This window comes from Podarcis erhardii (assembly GCF_964252035.2).
Source record: "Podarcis erhardii genome assembly, chromosome: 1".
Lineage (NCBI taxonomy): Eukaryota > Metazoa > Chordata > Lepidosauria > Squamata > Lacertidae > Podarcis > Podarcis erhardii.
The window spans coordinates 110,784,369-110,805,344 of NC_138497.1; the positions used below are offsets into that span (position 1 = coordinate 110,784,369).

At 41.9% G+C, this 20,976-nt stretch overlaps 1 protein-coding gene across 5 annotated transcripts in view; it reads right to left on the reverse strand.

Annotated features, from left to right (window-relative positions):
* The window catches only part of COBLL1 (cordon-bleu WH2 repeat protein like 1), an 83,136-nt gene that overhangs the window by 26,564 nt on the left and 35,596 nt on the right, over positions 1 to 20,976 (reverse strand). For 4 of the 5 annotated variants that reach the window (XM_081870772.1, XM_081870773.1, XM_081870771.1 and 1 more), the window contains exon 2: positions 1,144 to 1,329. In XM_081870772.1, the coding sequence (XP_081726898.1) occupies positions 1,144 to 1,329 (186 nt within the window). Of the gene's footprint in view, positions 1 to 1,143; positions 1,330 to 14,471; positions 14,598 to 20,976 lie in introns of those variants that run through there. The other variant, XM_081870774.1, reaches the window with a different exon arrangement.

Here is a 20,976-nt window from a genome sequence, read left to right on the forward strand (position 1 = left end):
TAACTACAGCAGCGACATCTGCAAATCCACTGGCCAGGGATATGTGATAAATAGAATACCTGGCACCACACAGATCATTACTGAAAGATCTAATTTCCACTAAAGTTTTGGAGCAGGTAAGAAACAGCAAGGATGACTTGCACGATGCCTTCCTTTCCCGACACACTACACAAATGAAAGAATACCCAGCCCACCTTCCCAGAACTTTATTCAAGATGCTTTTCTTACGTAGCAGATGGCTTAAACAGCCATCATGTTTTACACCAATCTTCACAGGTTTTGCTGCAGATTTTAGCATCTAAAGAGTAATTTAGAGGTCCTTGAAGGGCCTCACTCTAAAATGGAAATAATCTGGGCAGATTTATAGGCAAGAAAATGTTTCTTTCACTTTTGTTGCTCATCGTTAATTATTACTGAGAACTGCCTCCACTTTCCCCCCTGTGTTCTTTCAATTTTATCATTTTGGCCAATTTCCACAAACTAGAAAGAAGTGTGCATAAGCCCCCAAATGCTGTTTTTTAAAGGCTCCAGGGACCTCTGCAAACTTTGCCCTAGCTCACAGGAACACACAGCTCAAGGAAGCTCTTGACCAAGACTTGGGAGCAACAGAGCTGTGTATCAACCTGAGCTAAAGCTTAGGGCAAAGTTGCCTTACTCTCTGTAAGCCTTCTCTTTGGGCCATGTGACTGTGCCTCAACCCCACTCTCAGTCTTTCCTAGCCACGTGGAAGGAAGGTATTACATTTTCACTCAATCCAGCCAGAGAGTGTTTCCTAGAGTTTTGCCAGACAAGCTTAGCTTCCCTTTGCCTTGGCATTTCCCTGAGCTGTGCCCCACTGGATAGCTGAAGGGCTTCACTATTCCCCGAAGTCTTAAAAATCTGTCTTTGGGGACCTCTGGTTGAACTGCAATTAAGTTATCTAGGACAAAAAAATGAAAGGAACAAGGCTCATTTAAACTAAAAAACAAAACAAAAATGTACATCGGCGCAAGATAACAAAATCATGTGGGCACAAACAGCTTGTTGGGTTTTTGGATCACAACATAGACATTATTGGATTTCCAGGTTCAACATCCAGGTTGAAATTAGTACGTGCTAAAGCACTTCTGCTGCAAAACAGCATGAATTCTTTCTTAAACGTACCTGCCATTAACAGTAGTAGACTTGATCACATCACCTGGGAGAACCACAGACAGCTCAATGTCTCTGTCGATTATGTTTTCTTTTTGCTCCATGGTGAAGTTAGTTAGTTCTGAATCATCAAAAGAAGAACAGTCAGTGATCCTTGTCTCAGATGGAGGACGAGGAGCTTTTGGCTTGGCTTTCCGTCTGAAATAGAACATAAATTTAACGCAATTAGGAAAAAGCGTATCAGCAGAACAGTACTGAACACTACAAGGAAGTGGGTAAAGGCTTCAGTGCTGGAGTCCTGGATGCAAGTGAGCTGTGCAGTTCCTGAGTTGTCTGCTAAATCCGAGGGAAACTCCCTGACCAAACTGAATTACCAGTACAGTGATCAAGCAATTCAAGGATTGTTTTGCAAAGCACCCCAAGGTTTCCTGAACAACTATGCTGGAATTGTGTCTCTCTCTCTCCCCCCCCCCCCGCCATTAAGCTCTTTCCCCCTCCTGGTTCACACAATTGCCTTTTCTTTGCAAAGCTGCACTTTAAGAAGTCAAGTTTATCTAAGAGTCCAGATCCTGACTTATTGTATTTGGGAATTCTCATTTGAATGCACAGGACTGTGATAAGATGGAACAGATATTGGTTCTTCAGGGTTTTGCCAGTCTGATTTTGGACATCCCTTTGCAAACTTCCCACTTTTTGGAAGCAAGGACAACTGTGATTGTGATTGTTGAGATATATATGAGACAGATATATTTAACCTTCTCCAAAGTGCATAATCAAACAATGCAGTATTTTTAAATTTCTCTCTACCCCTTTAATATTTGCTTTTCACAACATGTTACATGAAGATGGTAAGCTGAACATTACAGAAATATACTACAATCATATTAAAATCAGCTCTGCGTCACATATTTTAAAATGTACAGCACTGGACACAGACATTATAACATTTACTTAAACACACTGCCAAGTATCTTTAAAGTATGTTGCACTATAAAATCTGGTAAAGGAACACGGGCAATACACAACTTAGTTTTGCTCACCCTTCCATCTTGCAGTAAGCCATGGGGATAGGAACAGCTCTGCAACGGCAATGATTTTGGGGGCAGGGGCGGGGGGAGGGACATGATGGTGATATTAAACACTGGATCTGAGGCAATGCAAGATTATATTTGTGTCTGATTTGTGAAGTCTGCTTCGTTTTCATGCAACTTCACTTAGCAGAATGTTAGAGCAAACAAAAGTTAAGTAAACACCTGTGGGGGAGGGAGGGGAAATTGTTCTCAGAAAACACAACTATTAAGCAATTTAGCCTTGAAATTGAACAGCATGATGCACGTAGCAGGAATGACCAGGTAAATACATGAATACAGCAGGAAATCATGTGTCATCTGTTTTGAAAAGTAAGACTTGATTAAGGCTGCAATTCTGAGGCAGCTTGGAGTGGGGGGGGGGGTTCAGAAGATAATTAAACTATCTCATCCAGTGTCCCTCCAGACATGTTGAGGGTAGAGAGCACTCTTGTGTTCATCTATTCCTTTTTTTTAAAAAAAAAAAATTACCCTTCCCCTCTCATTATTCCCAACCCCATATTGTAACCCCAAATAACTCAATGAGAGAAAATTTTGATTGTCCCAGCCCATATCTGCATAGTATGTAAAAGGTAAAGGTAAAGGACTCCTAGATGATTAAGTCCAGTCAAAAGCAACTATGGGTTTGCGGGGCTCATCTCACTTTTCAGGCCGAGTGAGCTGACGTTTGTCCACAGACAGCTTTCTGGGTCATGTGGCCAGCATGGCTAAACTGCTACTGGCACATGGAGAACCGTGACGAGTTCCACAGCGCACAGAAATGCCATTTACCATCCTGCTGCAGCAATATCTATTTGTCTACTTGCACTGGTGTTCTTTTGAACTGCTAGGTTGGCAGAAGCTGGGACAGAGCAACGGGAGTTCACCCCGTCACGCACACCTGAATTGCTGACCTTCCGATCAGCAAGCCTGAGAGGCTCGGTGGTTTAGACCACAGCGCCAGTGGTTTAGACCACAGTTTAGTATGGACCCCTGTGTGCACAGAGCATTCCGGTACCCTTATGGCAGCCTTACTACTTGATGCACTGGCCTCCGCTGTGACAGATTCACCAAAATTGGAGTGAAAGGATGTCCTGTCCTACTGGACGTCGTCCCCATGAGTAAGTACTTCCAGTAACGTGGCACAGCAAAGAACTAAACTAGGTTCCAGAAGAGACTAAGGTGATCTCCATATATAAAGCCCAGGCTTCCACTCTCACTCCTCCCTCCCTCAAACCGACTACTATAATTTTCAGATTCACAGAAAAACAGTGACAGAACCAGCAGGAAAACAAGTACGCTGCTGCACATATTTTATAACAGAGGTGGGGATCCAGTGGATGTTGATGGGACTTCAAGGACAGTATCCAACTGGCACATCTCAACACAAGGATTTCTAATTGAGCAACAGAATGTCCCTCCCTCTTTGCCCCCATCACCTCAAATCTGTTCCCGAAAGTTGGTGGAACCCCTAGAACAGATTTAGGGGGCACATGGGAGGGAGTGCAGGGGGAGAAGTTCCCCTGCACAAATGAAACAATCCCAAGTACCTTCAGTCCCAGCCAGCATGGGCAATGGTCAAGGATGACCGACAGAATCTAGCAGCAATTCAGAGAGCCACGGGTTAGCCTACTCTGCTTTACAGAATGAAGATGTCAATAATATTTATCATCCTTCTGGAACTGGGTGCAAGAAAAAGTGTGAGTAGACAACTGAAAGGAAACAAGTGAGAACAAGAGTGCATGGATGTGTGGTGTTTCTTCAGTCTGTGTTGTCCACCCCCAACCTAGAGGCTAATCTGACAGTCAAGAGTTGTGCCTCGCACAGACTGCATAATTGACATGCAACACAAAGCTCATCTTGATTCAGAAAGCTCTGAAAAGAAAACTTTCAAACCACAAACAGAATACAGTACTGAGTTATGTGAAACTTCAGTGTTTATATTTAGAAACGTAATTCTAAAAGGAGTGTGGGAAAACAAATGAATGGTGCATGGGAGAAGAAGATAAAAACCAACCAACTGGGCAATTCATAGCATTCTGAAGACGGTTTTTCCAAATGCAGTCCTTAGTTTATTTCTTAAATTTAAAAAAATGCCAATTTATGAAAATAATGAATCATTATCACACAACTGTCAACATGGTATGTCCTCTGATCATCATCCACCTACATCTTGGCTGTGAGTCCTGGAAGACTTGCTCCCTATCTTACAGATCTTTTCCCACCTGGCCTGGGAGGGCAGGCCCAGACTGACTCCAGCTACAAAAGCTGAGGCTGCTGAACAGATTCTTGGGTTGGGGTATTGCTAGGGGGTTTGGTTGGGAGTGCGGTTGTTCCTGTTTTTGATATTGATTTTTTTGTATCTTTATTTTAGATCTTATTATGATTTATATGGAAACTGTTTAATTTGGTTGTGTACTTTTTAATGCTTTATAATTTTTTGTTGATGGCTACTTTTGCTGTGTATGTAGTCGCAAGCCACCTTGAGCGTGGTTTTAACTACGGAAAGGCAGCGTACAAAAGTAAAATTATGTACGTATACTGTTACAAAAGACAGTGAGTTTTTTGTGATCTTAACACTATACCATGAGCTCCATTAGGAAAAGGCGCATAAGGGGCCCACTGGATCAGACCAAAGGTTCATCTAGTTCATTATCTTCTTTCTCACAATGGTTAGTCATTGACTATTTTGAAAGCATTTACTGAATATTTGGAAGGAGGGATGCCATTTCTTTGTTCTTTCTCCAGACACTATTTTTAGAAAGGCAAAAATTATAAATATTTATGTGAAGTTCCCAGAGCCTTGAGGACAGAGAAGGGCATAAAGCTAAAAAAATAATAATGCATAATATTAAAGATGCACAACCACAGCCTGGAGTGCCTCATGGGAATTTCTCTCTTTAGAACTTCAATGTAAACAAAGTAAACAGGAGAACTATAGACTTATATATATGTGTGTGTGTGTGTGTGTGTGTGTGTGTGTGTGTGTACGGAGAATTTAGGAAGGATTGGGGAAGTTCTAATCCCTGAGATTAGACCTTTGCTTTAAAAGAAGAGGAGGGGTTTTTTTTGCCTTAAAAGGAAGTTGCAACTTTCCCCAAGCTTGTAGAATGGGTGGATTGGGGCAAAGCTACAACACACTGGATGAGGGACTGGGAAGACAGCTATTTCCCACCTCTACTGTTTCTCCCCCTCCTCTCACATTCAGCCAAGCACTGCCCTCCCGTCTCTGATACAGTGTGAGGTGTTTCTGGTCACCCAATGAATTTCTGTGTAAGCAGGATCTGGCAAATGCTGCACGACAAATGGATACCTGTGTTCTTGGGATAGGAAAGCAATCCCCTGCCCTTATTGATTATCGACATACAAATTGCAATTTCCTTCCCACCTGCTTGCTTTCTGCCAATTCCGACCTATTCCATGCGATAAAATAAAACCTAAACTGAATACTTAAGGATTTCTAAAATAAATTTTAAAAACAGGTTTGCATGCGCCAACACACACACATATCACTTTCTATAAAATTCGAATCTTTGGTATCGGAAGCACATTTCATAGTTCAACCATGCATTGTGTAAAGAAGTACTTCGTTTTTTCCATCCCAAATCTTCCAATGTTCAGCTTCATTGGATTGCTCCAGGTTCTAGTATTATGAATAAGCAATAAAGTAAACCGCAGTAAAGGACTGTGTTATTCCTCTCTTGTAAATGACTAACAAGTTCCATTGATTATGGGGTAGTGTGTGCCCTTTTTTTAATTTTTTACTTCCAGCCAAGGAAAACATTTCCCTCTAATCCTGAAGGAACCCCTGGACTCTCCAGGAAGGTCTGTAAAAGATTCCTCGTCTGAAACACTGGGAAGCCCCTCCAAATCAGTGCAGACAACAGTTAGATGGACCACTGGTCTAACTCTGTATAAAGGAGTTTCCTATGCAGCTATGCATCAAGTATTTCCCTTAAATAGCTTTTATACCTTTGAAGGGAAGAGTGATTGGCCCCGTAAAGCATGATAATTAAGCTGATAATTTAACAGAATGCTGGAAAACCCTTTTTTGTACCACATTGAAGCCAGAAGCCAGCTCCACCAGTTGCTCTCTGCTTCTTTCCAAGCAATTGGCACTGACCCCTCCGCAGATCCGATAATATGACCTTTGGACAGCAGCAGTCCTGGAAACAGAAACGCTTTTCAGCTGGCTCCAAGTCCAAATGACATTTTCTTACTTCAAAAGGCCAAAAAAGCATGCTTTGAGCAGCAGGTTAAAGCCAAATCTGTCACAGATATCCATGCTTTCAGCCAGTGTCGTTATGGCACCTAAGGAAAGTGTGTCAGACCCTGCAATAACTTGGGGGAAAAAATCCACTGTGTAAGCCTTTGTTGCCCGATTCCATTGCTGAAGAGAGCCACTAACAGTGAGGCTCCAACTGTTAGCATCTCGGCCATTTAATTAAAAGGCTCCTGCAGTTTTTAAAACGCACTTGAACTTCTGCAGTGTTGCATGACTGCAGATCAATCAACATACATACTAACAGCAAACGCGTTCTCCAACTAGCTATCATTACGCAGCTAAAACAGCACCATCCACACACAAGAGGGAGGTTATCAGCAGGTTTCTTGGAACCAAAGCATTTGCAGAAATAGAAAAAACTTTAGCGGGGTGGGGGTGGGGGCTTAACGGGCAGGACCCCTGAAAGATAACCCAATGGAGGATCCAGCAGACTTAGAAGGGAGGAATAATAGAATCACTATAGCTAATTGTTGAGCTGGAAGGGACCTTGAGGGTCATCTAGCCCAACTCCCTGCAATGCAGGAATCTCAATTAAAGCATCCATGGAATATCCTCAGAAAGGTCATAGCTAGCTAGCTGGCAAGCAGGCAGGCAGGAACTCTGAACAGGAGCATTTACGTGCCGCAACATTTTCTTGCAAGCCCCACGTGTAGCCCAGCAAAGAAAAAAAGCTGCAGTCAACCCCAGGAGAGAACTAAGAAAACACTGGGTTAAATAAATCCTGCTTGTGGCAGTCCCAATCTGGACTGACACCACAGCCCAGCAGTAGCCAGGGGTGTTATATAGCTATGAGAAGGGAGGTCCCAATCATAGCATTCAAAATTATATCTACTGGCATCAATTCTAGGTTGACCCTAAATGTACCTTTCACTAAGGAAAACAAGGAATGAAATTAGACTGCCACCAGAAAAGCAAGGAAAGGAAAAGAAACAAGCTAACAGGCAGTAGGAATTTTTTTTCTATACAAAATACTTTTAATCTTTTAAATCAGTTTGTTAGATCTTGCTTTGTTGAATCAGCAGCATTATCCAAATAAATAAGTACAGACGGATTTATTTGGTGTAAACAGGAGTTCAGAATTACAAGCTTCTCTTTCTTGCACTTTCAAGATAAGGCAGAAATAAACATGGCAACAATAAAAAAAGTCATGGTTCCATGCATAAATTTCTGTTTTATTAATATTACGGGATAATAGTGAAAAATATTATTATTATTATTATTATTATTATTATTATTAAAATAATGAGTGTCGTTTGAAGGGAATTGCATGCCAGCAATCTGGGAAGTTTTGCAATTTAAACGACTGCCTGGCCCCTTTGCAGTCAGCTGAATAAGCTGGAAAGATTAGGGAATCAGCTGAGGTGTAAGGCTGAAGACACAAGGCGGGGGGGGGGGTCAGAGACAGACCAATGTACACCCTCACAAGCAACGCATCCAGATAGCGATACATTTGGGAATGTCTGTGCTATTTTAGCTTTTCTGCTTCCTACATGACAGACATGCTGGCTGCTTCAGGAAACACCCCGACAAGGCAAACAGGAAATGAGTGGCACCAGCACCAGTGTGAGAAGAACAAGACATCTGCCTGTCATCTGCAATATTTTACTTACACTGAGTGAGACAGCACTTAGCAGAGAATGCAGGAAACCTGCCTTACAAAAGTTTATAAACGAAGACAGTTGGCGTGCACACACAGTTTCAGCTGCAGGAGGGTTCGAGAGAAGAAAACCAGCAATGTTTATATTTGATGGCGTTTAAAGATTTGATACCCAGTTTATTTAGCGATATCCCTTGAAATACACCAGCAGTGTTCTACTGAAATTTAATGTGTGGTGCAGAGTAGTTCTGTGCTTGCACAGAAGCTTGCAGTAGATGTAAACTGTGCTGTGGCCTTAAAGAGACAAAAGGAACATATTCTGGGGAGGTGGGGAGATGATAAATTATTTATATAACCTGCAATGCCAGGGGCTTAGATTCAGGAAAAGTTAAGCACTTTTAAACCCCATTTATTTCAGCATATGTGTGGGTTTTTTTCTGTTAAAATCAATAGTAATCCAGGGTACTCAACTTTTACTAGATCGTGCCCAAGACTTCTACCACAGCCTGAAATTTTTAGTGCACACAATTTATTTCAAGGATTTACATCCTACACTTCAATAAATTCCCAGTACAATGTAAAATACAATGAAAATGAGAATATTAAAATTACACAGTTTAGAGGAGCAGCACAACAGCAGGACAAATATATATTTAAAAGCCCAGATCAGATTAAAATGTCTGGAATTTGTTTTAAAAGGTTCTTGCCTGACAATGAAATATTAAAATAGGCACCAGGTGAAATTTCCTAAAGAGAGTATTCTATAGTCTAGTACCACGAGAAAGAAGTTCCTTGCCCAAGTAGTCAGACACCAAACCAACAGCTGCTAGGGTACCAATAGAAAAGGCTTTCGCTGTATATCTTAAACTTCTGAAAGCAAGCAGAACTGCCACTTCCTCCCTAATGCTGATAAGTCTAGCTATGGGCATCATAATCTATGGCACGGTATCCCCTGTCATTCATTTAAACCAAAACTTCCAAATACAAAACCATTTTGCAGATACCTTCAGATAACATTGCTTTAAAAGACACTATCTCACTAAGCACTGCTGCAGGAAATAGTCGATTTTGCACATGTCTAAATGAAGTTACTTTATCAAAGATTTCAATCTATTTTAGAAAGCAAGCAACCGACCACTCAATTTGTACCATATAGAATGATGGTATAGCTGCTAACATCCATTTCTAACTCAAGTCATGGGAGTGGGGTCCATTTTACAAACTACAGTGGTACCTCGGGTTAAGAACTTAATTCGTTCCGGAGGTCCGTTCTTAACCTGAAACTGTTCTTCACCTGACACACCACTTTAGCTAATGGGGCCTCCCGCTGCCACTGCACCGCCGCTGCACAATTTCTGTTCTCATCCTGAAGCAAAGTTCTTAACCTGAGGTAATATTTCTGGGTTAGCGGAGTCTAACCTGAAGCGTATGTAACCCGAGGTACCACTGTATGTGCCACAAAATCTGACCAACCATTAAATGAAACGGAAGAGAATCCTTCGCATGCCTATGTGGAGGGTAAAACTTTCTTCTGATTGTACATGTATAGGATGGGGCTGTGTGTTTCTACTTCCTTGGAAATTAAAAGTATAAGGCACAGAGACAGATAGGAGGGTAGCAAATATACCGGGTAGCAGGTGAAGAAAGAGGTGCTATCCAGATAGGGTTGCCATCCATCCCTAGAAAAACGTGACTGTCCTCCCCCCCCCTTTTTTGGGGGAGAACAGTGTCCCCCTGTCCTGTATGAACTTCACGTATTCAAGCTCCTCTTCTTCAAAACTGCACAGGAGATGGTGGGTTCGGTGGGAGGAGAGCCGAGAGTGAGAGCAAGAGTTATCGTGGGATGCCAATGCATCTGTGGTGGCTTTGCTGCTCAGTTTATACATTACAACAGTGGCAGAGTAAACACTTTTTGTGGCTTTATCCCATGGTACTGGGATAAAGGAAACAGAATCATCTGGAGGAAAAAGAATTGTACAGGAAGGCCCACAATGATTTGCCTGGCCTGCATAGGGCTGTGCCTTTAAAACTTTCCGTCAGGACAGTAAAGCCACAGAAAACCAGTTTCCAGACCACTGCTGTAACATATAACCGTCACATTTACAAAACTGACAGAAGACTGGCAGAGAGAACTACTTTGCTTACAGCAGTTGGTTTATATATATATATATATATATATATATATATATATATATGCAGGTTTTGGTGTCCTCGGGTGTCTTCCCGTGTAAAAGTTGGGGTGTCTAGGCGACGTTTCGACGAGGTCTCACTCGTCATCTTCAGGCTGGTGCTTTCGGCTTCTTGTTACTGGAACAGAGCAGGATCTCAGTGTTTGAGTTCCTATAAATACTGTAGAGGGGGTGTGGTGTATAGCCTCCAATGTTCTGGGCAGAGAGGAAGTTCCCAGGCTAGTGTGCCTTTTCTTCTTTTGTTCCTTAATTACTTGAGAGATATCTTGAGTGATTTCTTGAGTGATATCCTGAGTACCACTTAGGTGGGTCATTAGGTGTGGATTTGTTGTTAAAGTCTTTGTGTCTTGACCTCTTGAACTTTGTGAAGAGTTTTCCTGAGAAGATGGCTGTACTATACTTAGTTGTGCTCTGGCTTGGCTTCGTGTATAGGGGCGAGCTGTGGTTTTGTGGCTTGTGTCAGCCAGATCTGTGTAGGGATTGCAGGGGGGTGCAGCATCCGGAGGTGCCACCATGGATTGGCTACTGGATGGTGTCTGTAATTCATCTGTGGAGAGGGTCTGGGTTTGGGTCTGGTGTGGTTGATTGGTGTTGGCGTTCTGTGTGCCTCTGGATCTGGTGTCAGTTTTTGTGGGGAGGGCTAATTTCCAGATGTCTGGCAAGCGGGATGTGTCGTCACGCTTGTTCATGTTGTGAGGGTGTTTCTCTATCTCGATGGCTTCCATGATTATTCGTATAGTACAGCCATCTTCTCAGGAAAACTCTTCACAAAGTTCAAGAGGTCAAGACACAAAGACTTTAACAACAAATCCACACCTAATGACCCACCTAAGTGGTACTCAGGATATCACTCAAGAAATCACTCAAGATATCTCTCAAGTAATTAAGGAACAAAAGAAGAAAAGGCACACTAGCCTGGGAACTTCCTCTCTGCCCAGAACATTGGAGGCTATACACCACACCCCCTCTACAGTATTTATAGGAACTCAAACACTGAGATCCTGCTCTGTTCCAGTAACAAGAAGCCGAAAGCACCAGCCTGAAGATGACGAGTGAGACCTCGTCGAAACGTCGCCTAGACACCCCAACTTTTACACGGGAAGACACCCGAGGACACCAAAACCTGCATTCCTGTACCCGTGAAAATCTACGAAAGCAAATATATATATATATATATATATATTTGTGTGCCTGAAGTTGCTCCCCAATGTTTGCAAACATGCCATTTGGATTTATGTGCATGAGCAGAACCTGAAATTACGCACACCACAGCAAATACCTTTTAATGTGTTCTGAGTGATTGTTTGCAAAATGTGACTTTTAAATTTTTGGCCTTTAAATTTTTCTGGTGGAGGGTGGGGAGATGAACAAAATGTGTCCATTTACGAAGATACATCACTTTGGTGAAAGGAAGCAGAACGCGATGCCTAAAATACAAGAACCAAGCCCTGTTTTGCAACCATTCTATACCTCCTATATCTTCACAAAAGTCATGTGAGATAGCTTCTGCTGATACCTGATGACTGGTCCAAGTTGAGAAGTGAAAAACCATAAATTACATAAGTGAGTTTAAAATGTGAGGCTGTACACGTTGAGGAGATGCTGAACTTAGTGCAGACACCTGATCAGCAGAGCTCTCAGCAGCCCTGAACTCCTGAGCTCAAGCGATCTGCCAGCCTCAGCCTCTAAGAGGAGCTGGATTGCAGGCATAAGCCACTGGTTCTTTTGGAGATATCCAAACCGAGACTCACAGCTGCAGCTTTGAAATAAACCTTTCTTTCTTTTTTAACTTCTCCACCCATTGCCCCTTGTCATTTGGCTACGAGGGACAGCATTTTGGACTTTTGTTCCAGTAACCGGGAGGGAGTGGGAGAGAAAGAGACAGAGAAAGAAATATGATGGCGAATTAGTGCTTGCGATAAACAAACAAACAAACAAAAAAGGAGTTAAATGTAGGAATCAAGGCATGGAGTGTTGGGAGGGGTGTTTGCTTTCCTGGCTTTGTGTGTGTGTTTAATTTCACATGTCTCGCAACCACCTGCTGCCGCAATTCATCATAATTATTATATTGCTTTAAGAGTTATTCGGGATTATCTTTGGTTTGCAGATACCACTAGGAATGCAATGCAATACAGTGCCCATCTCTGTGTTGAAATTATTGCTCAACATGTTAGAAAGAATGCTAGCAACACTGCCTTTGCTCCAACAGCCCTGTCACTAGCAGGCCAGCAACTTGCAAGAAAGAGCTGGTTTGCCCAAGATGTGCACAACTGTACTTACTACGTGGTTACAAACCAGACAATGGAAGAAAGGGGAATGCTAAGCTTCTCCACCTGAAGTGATCAACTCTCCCAAACAAGACATCTACCAGTCTCCTGGCATCCTTGCCGGCCTGACACACAGAAGACAGGTTCCTTGCAGGGTGGTGATTCTCTGACAGGCAACACACTCCAGAGTACAAGGCTGTCTCATGTGACTCTTGGTTACTAAAGGAGGCCAGCATCCCATGCAACTTTGGCAAATATGTGTGTTCTGGGGTGTATGTGTGTAATGTCTCCACTAAGAATGGGGGAAAGGACACCCCTTTTGGAGAAAATCTGATACACTCTCTACTTTCTACTTCTAGAAAGTAGAATCATAGAATTGGAAGGAGTCAAGAGGGCTGTCTAGTCCAACCCCCCAGTAATGCAGGAATCTTTTGCCCAACGTGGGGCTGGAACCCACAACCCTGAAATTAAAGAGCCTCATGCTCTACCAACCAAGCTATCTTATTCTCATCGAAGTGGTAAAGCTCTGTCTGGACAGCATCATTTTAGTCATGGTCTCGCATGAGTAAATGCTCCTTCATATGAAAAGAAAAAGAAAGCCCTTATTGCCTATAACCCTCAACAAGGCTATTAATGCAAAAATAAGTAAATATGTTGTAAAGTGCAAGTATCCTCATCCAGTACAGCCCCACCAACAGTTCTGCTACATCTTTTCCAGAAATACTTTGTGAATTGCTGGCTTATAAATGAAATATTATTGGGTGCCAAGAGGTCTAACAATCAGAGTTGGGGGTCAAATCGTGCCTCGGGAAGCCAGCTATTAACAGGATACCTCTGAGAACATGCTCAGTAGGAATATTCAGCACTCCTCATACATACTAAGGTCCTTTCACTTCGTTCTCACCCATGCCAGAAAAGAAAGCCTTTAGTCTTCTCAGCAACCTCGATTATTTTGTATGTAATATTAAGGGAAGGGGCACATTTTGTTGTTGCTAAAACAGCTGAGAGTCAAAAATCCCTACCCAAACTACTAAATTCCACTGGAAGATTCCAATCAACCTTCAGCTTGCCCTCATATAATAATGCATGTTGCTTAATATTAATTTTTGAAATGTAGCAGAAAGTTAAGTTATTTTTACCCCACATTTGTTCTATGGACTCTCTAATACTATGATGTTACTAATAAGGAAGGCAGAGAGAGAGAGAGAGAGAGAGAGACAGACAGAGAGAGAGAGAGAGAGAGAGAGAGAGAGAGAGAGAGACCGTTTTCTTGGCCATAGCTTATTGCTACTATAAATTGGGTCAGATAATAGTTCTTAGCCAATATTAGCTATTGATTGTTCTGTATTGATTTCAACAGGCTCAATAATAAAGGAAGAACCACTGTAATATTTCTGAAAATAAGCAAATATTAAAATCCTAAGACTGACTTAACAAATTCCAGTATGCTCCCTGAAGCTTTTGCTAATGGATTTTTATTCATACATTAACAAACAAACAAACAAACACATGTTAATCTAGCAAAGGTCACAAGCAAAATCAGTATTCAGGTTGGAGAAGCTCAAAAGAATGCACTTACAGCCTATTCCTATGCATTTTTCATTCAAAATCTAAGTCTTACTATACTCCATGGGAGTTACTTCTAGGTACGTATGAGCAGGGCTGCAATCTTAATGCCACAAAACTATGCAAAATTTGCGCAGTATTTTTCTGCTTTGTTACAGGCCTCAAAGGCAGAAAGCGCCAATCTATCTTCCAAACCCTTACATATTTACTACTTCTACTTGTAAGAATTTTAAAGTTTGGAAATACAGAAACTGCATTAAGCAGTCAATGGTAAAAAAACACCCCCATACACACTCCCGCCCTCAGACCCCTCTATACTCTTAATGTCTCTAGCTGCATGCCGCAGGTAAGCCACGTAACTAGACTTACCTCAGGTATTTTTCCAGCAGTAGGTGCCTCACCAGCAGCCGTTCTGGTGTATGGCTCTGAAGTCAGCTCCAAGCATGGAATACAAAGAGCACTTTTACTCTCCTCTTAGTACATGGAAGGGGCGGGAGGGAAAACACGGTTCAAAGTCCTATTTAAACAGAACATTACAAGCCGCTTCCTAAGTTGCCGGTAGCTCTTATTCCAGTTCTTCTCCCCATGTTTACAGCTACGCCTGTGGAACAACCCATGGAAATGCCTCCAAAAGCGACACAATCTCCACCCAAATTCTGCTTTCTCTTCCTTTCTGGAGAAGAGAAAGAATGCTTCCCCAATAACAGAAAGTGTGCGTGGAAGTTGACAGTATTTATTCCCTGCCTCTAAGGAGGCACGAATAAACCACGCCCACTTGCTTCTAAAATCCCTGTAGAAAAAGAGGAAGGCAAAAAGAGGGGGAAAGTTCCTTCAGTTCGACAAGCCAGCACCTCTGAAGCAGCTGAAAGCTATGCAAGGTGTTGGAAAGCCCATCCCCATCAGAGTAGAGACTCACCTGTTTCTAAACTTAGTTTCCAGGCAAGGAAGGTGATAAGATTACCGTAAATAGCGTGTGCTGCATGTGAAGACATTTAATGGCAAGCTGCTATCAAAAGGATTGGTTTATTATCCTGCTTCTCGTTCAAATGGAAATATCTTAGGTGATTTTGGGGTTTGGGGTTTTCCTTTTAGTTCTGGAGATAGTGTTGCATTTCAGTGTGTTAATTTGTCGGTTTAAAGTTGCGTATATAGTTATGTGAATACCGGTAGTTTATTCACACTATTTGAAGTAAAGTTAAGCATAAATAAAACAAACAACGTTTTAATAAGCCATCTAAAACACAAGGGGGGGGGGAGAGAACATATCCTCAAACGATGCAGAACATTTCACAGAAGAGGAATATGAAGTGAATTGATTGTTTATTCCTATCAATTACTAATTGCTAAGTCAACTAGCATTCAAGGTGATATGCAGAAGATACACCAAAAATATAACATTATCGGTTAAAACCCACAATAAAATACAAACAAAATGTAAGTCTAAGACAGATTTGATGTTCAAAATTACAATGATATGAAGTGGGAATCCCCAATATTACCGCATCCCAACCCCAAACCGAAATATTTCTGCTCAGGACTCCGTCTACCAGGAAATTAAAGTTTTAAAATACTATTTAGGGCTTGTGGAGTAGGGGAAGTTTCAGCAGAGAAAAGGGACACCATCTCCTTTTCTGGTCCCCTAAAATATTCCTGCATTGTACTATACAGTGGTACCTTGGGTTAAGAACTTCATTCGTTCTGGAGGTCCGTTCTTAACCTGAAACTGTACTTAGCCTGAGGTACCACTTTAGCTAATGGGGCCTCCTGCTGCTGCCATGCGGCCACCGTGCAATTTCTGTTCTCATCCTGAAGCAAAGTTCTTAACCTGAGGTACTATTTCTGGGTTAGCAGAGTCTGTAACCTGAAGCGTCTGTAACTCGAGGTACCACTGTACTAGATCATGACTAAACAACCTGTTCCCCTCTAAATGTTGGGCTGCAACTCTCATCATCTCTGACCACTGGCCATACTGGCTGGGGCTGATACTTGTTGAGAGTCCAGCAACTTAAGAAGAGCAGCATGTTGGACACATGGGCAATGCATGAGTTGAAAGGAGATTCCATATTGCACCTCCCATCATATCACATACACAAAACATCTCTGATGATGTGGAGCAGGATGCACAGATCATAGCGCACCCTGCGTTTCAGGCATAGACCGTTAACCCAGAGATCGAGTCACAGAGTCCCCCGTCTCCTGTCACTGATCATCTGCACATCAAGGATAAGGAGAGTTCTAAAAACACTATTGGACTTTCAGCTCTCTAACTTGGTGCAACTCAACAGACAGAAAGGCAGGCACAAAACTGCACAAGTCCTCCAGTGACTAATGCTTCAGTCAAACATCAAGGAGTGGCATGTGTCTTGAGGATCACCGGGTTTAGGTGTGGAATGACAGGTGGAGATGGATGAGGTGGGGGGGGGGAATGGAGGGTGGGGCTATATCCAAGGAACAAGGAACAGAGGCAGGAGGAGACAGGTACTTTCTTCTCCCAGGATATGGTTGCTCTGGACGGGGAAGCAGAACTCCCACCTCCACTCTTCTCTCCCAGGGAGAGAGGAGAATCAATGGAATCCAGGGAGAGCATCAACCAACTGCTGGGGGCAAAGGGATGGAGTCAGAGCTGGCCACCCAGCATTTGGTGCTGCTGTCATTGGGGAAAGATCTACCCTCTGCATGACACAGTGTGCATCTGCATGCTCAACTTTCTCACAAAGCAAAGGAGTCTCGTGGGTAAGCTTGCCTTGCCTATCAGAGCTTGGGGGGTGGGTATGCCAACCCATTGGGACAACTCCGATTCTTTTACTGCCTTGCCCCAGACTCAAACTTAGGCCACTGCTTATAGCCTGGCTACTTAGCCTGGCTAGTCTTTCCTTTCCTGTCAAACAGCCCAAGTCTGCTGTGACTCACTGCCAGCTGCTGAGACAGCACCTTTACTGCGCCTCAACCATCCTTGTTCTTAAGTAACAAACTCTGTCATCATCGTGGTATGAGCAACAGCCAATATAAGCAGTAAAGGAAGAAACAACCGGCTTGTCATCTTTTTAACATGTCTTCTTGAAACAAACACAAATAATTCAACAGAAAGTTATATTCAAAGTTTCAGCAATGTAATATGTAAATTAAATGAGGAAAAAAGGAATATTGAAGTTTGGGGATGTAGTACAAAATTAGCAGCTTCAATTTATCATATTTTGTCTCCCCGCTCCCACCTCTTTTCATCAAAAGAAGGGAGAGGCTTGAAACATACAGACTTAGTAAGACCTACCCATGGGGAATGTATTGACTCTGAAACAAAGACACACGCCTGATACAAAAGTAGTCTAATTGTACAGAACTCTACACCCAAGTTATTTTAAGAATCGGTCTTTGTTAAAAAATTGTTGCAACTTGGGTGTTTCTCTGGCAAAGTCATTTTCAGATATGTTGAGATTCTTGATAAATTATGACATCAGTGTACTTTAAAAATCATAGCATTTGAAGACTGAACATCTATATTTAGACAGGGGGGGAAACACTCAGTAAAGTTTAGCCCAGCATTCATTTATATTATTTGCTTAATTTTTTTTAGAATACAGTGGTACCTTGGTTTTCGAACGTCTCCACTGACGAACATTTCGGTTTTCAAATGCTGTAAACCCAGAAGTAAATGCTTTGGTTTTTGAATGTGCCTCAGAAGTCAAACATGAAACGCAGATTCCATAGTTTTACGTTTTGAGACTTCCGTATTGAGTTTTCCATTTTTGAACGTTTTGGAATTTGAACGATCTTCCAGAACGGATTACTTTCGAAAAGTGAGGTACCACTGTATAATGAATTCATTAAAATTAAACTAATTTAAGCACCAGCCGCATTCACTATTCATTATGGCTTGAATGAATATAGAACTAAAATCCCTGGACTAAAGTTGCTTCCAAATTGGGGGGGGGGGTCCTAGGTAAAGGTAAAGGGACCCCTGACCATTAGGTCCAGTCATGGCGACTGGGGCTGCTGCGCTCATCTCGCTTTATTGGCCGAGGGAGCCAGCATACAGCTTCCGGGTCATGTGGCCAGCATGACTAAGCCGCTTCTGGCGAACCAGAGCAGCGCACAGAAACGCCGTTTACCTTCCCGCCAGAGCAGTACCTATTTATCTACTTGCACTTTGACGTGCTTTCGAACTGCTAGGTTGGCAGGAACTGGGACCGAGCAAGGGGAGCTCACCCTGTCGCGGGGATTTGAACTGCCAACCTTCTGATCGGCAAGTCCTAGGCTCTGTGGTTTAACCCACAGCACCATCCGCATCCCTAGCGCCACCCACGTCCCTGAGGGGCTCCTAGTGCTACCCAAAACTTGTTCATCCACTGTAAGCAGAATTACAACTGACTTTTCATGCAATCAGGATTACTGTGCTTTTTATTACAGGAATATGATAGCATAATAAGAAAAAAATGCATTATACTGCTATTGTGTTAACTGCATTTTTTAATGAAAACAAGGCATACCATACCATAATGCTAACTGCATGATCATACAATATTGTTAATTTTTGAAAATGAATTTAGAAACTTTTTAAATATATTATTAAAATAATAATCATAATATCATAGCATTATGGTGGCATAGCACTGCAGGTCTTTCATTAAAATAGCCAGCAAAGTGTTCTAGTAACCCAAAATGGGGTCATAAAATGATATAACCTGCAAAAGGTTATAAGGAATTTGTGCTAAGTCATTGTATGTTCACTTTTCTAATGTATCACTGACCATGTCAAAACCCCATCCTTTTAAAATGCCAAAAGATTAGCACTAAAGGCACCTAAATCTGTAGAGATGCACTATTCTCCTGTTCTGGAAAGTGATGTGCGTTTCTGTCGCCTAAGAAAAGACAAAATAACCACAGGGAAAATACAGAATGACAATGAAGCTGGTGTTTTCTAGGTACTCCATGAAGAGAGAGTGAACAAAGAATCGCAGTTCTGAACACCTAATGTGGAAGCACTTTAAGTAAGTCTGCAATCCTACACACAGACAGATGCCTAAGAGCAAGTACCACTGATTTAAAAGTAACTTATTTTTAAGTAAGCACACATGCAGTTATGCTGCCAGTTTTCCAGCTGTTCTTAATGTTCCTTTCAAAGTGTAAAAGATACATAAAGCTCAATATTTGTATAATTGAAAAACTAAGAAACATCACATAGAAGCAGCCAGTAGCATTTTTAAAAGCAGCCTCAGCAAGTTAAATTAATCCAAATATAAAACGAGCAAATCAGACTTCAGCATTGGGGAATATTAGAATAAATTTATTTGTAGTTCACAGCTATAATCCAGGCAGGCAGTTATGAACCTCTAAATCCCACGGATGAATCATGGACTGCAGTCCACGGCTGAGATGTCTGCAATATGATATTTAAAATATCCACAACCAATAAAGAATGACTAAGATTTTGCGTTTTTAAAGCAGAGCTTCAAAGGTTGCAAAATAAATAATACAAAAACCAGCCAACACTTTGAATATCAAGTTTCTTTTGTCATGTAAACATAAGCTCACCTCAAGCATGGTTACAAGATAGCATTAAGCCATAACAAAGAATAGATTAAACAGAGACACTGACAACTATCGATACTGACTATATAAACTTCATAACCTGTGATACCAGACCTCTCCAGCTACTAGGATATACAGTATACTCACATAAATCAGTCTGCATTATCAACACTAGCTTTAAAACACTGGAATTTAGTGTACCCAATCTTCTTAACGCAGAATGCCTCTTTTTTCCTTTTTTTTTACAAGTTAAATATATTTATCACAATGCACTGAATGTTCAGCTTACCCCAAACTCGACACATGTTGATTCTTCAACACCACCTCAATATATACCCCTAAAGCATACATATAGACGAACTGACCATCTCGCCTCATCCATTGCTCTTCAGCTAATTACATCATTAAGCCTTCCTATTTATAATCCCACTGCTGGACCAAAACAACCTAGATAACACATTTACAGATTTGGATCGTCAGTAATCCTGACATGTCTGCTTCAGCTAATTCCAGAAACTGCATTAAGCAGCCTAAATATTTTCTGGTAGTGCATACAGAATAAAACAAATCAGTGCAACCTGATGGGTTGCAATTGAAAGTTTAAAACATTGGGAACTGCTAGTAATGGAAAGATCTACTTCCTGCTACGGAAACCTCTACTTGCATGAAGTATGCATCTAAATACCTTGACAATAGCATCGAAGTAGCCCATGTATCCCTGTGCTGAAGGAATCTGAGTGTTCAATCAACTGCTTCTACTGTTGGAGGTTTTTCTTGGAACCAACAGGCGCTGGATACAGAAAGAAGCACCGTGAACAAAGGTGTATTGAGCAGGCAGGAGGCACAAAATACCAAAGAGATAGCAGCCCAGGAAAGGCTTTGGGAAACAAATGCATTCAATCATCCCTTTACTCGGGCGAGTAAACTGTGGAGGGGACAGAATTTACGCATGTGGATGCAGGTGTTCTCAATTTCAATTCTGGGTACCTCTATTAAAAGAACGAACAGGAGGGGGGTAGGCATTAGAAAGGTGGAATGGAATAAAGGCCTGGAATCATAAAGCAATTTCAAATATTTGCAGCATTGTTAAAAGTCACCACCTTTTGTTTCAAACTTAACTCGGAACCATCTCAGATATTTCCACCTTGGGGAGCTGTTTATTAAAAAGTTCTCCCATGAAAAAAATCTCACTCGTTAGGAGGGGGGAAATTTGCCACCTCGGAAGAGGGGCATGATTTGCAAACAGGAATACCGCCCCTAAAAGCGTTCAGCTTCTCAACCAGGGTTAACGCTTGAACCAGTCCTCTACATAGCTGGAAGCCTGTGTAGGGAGTTGGCTTGATGGACA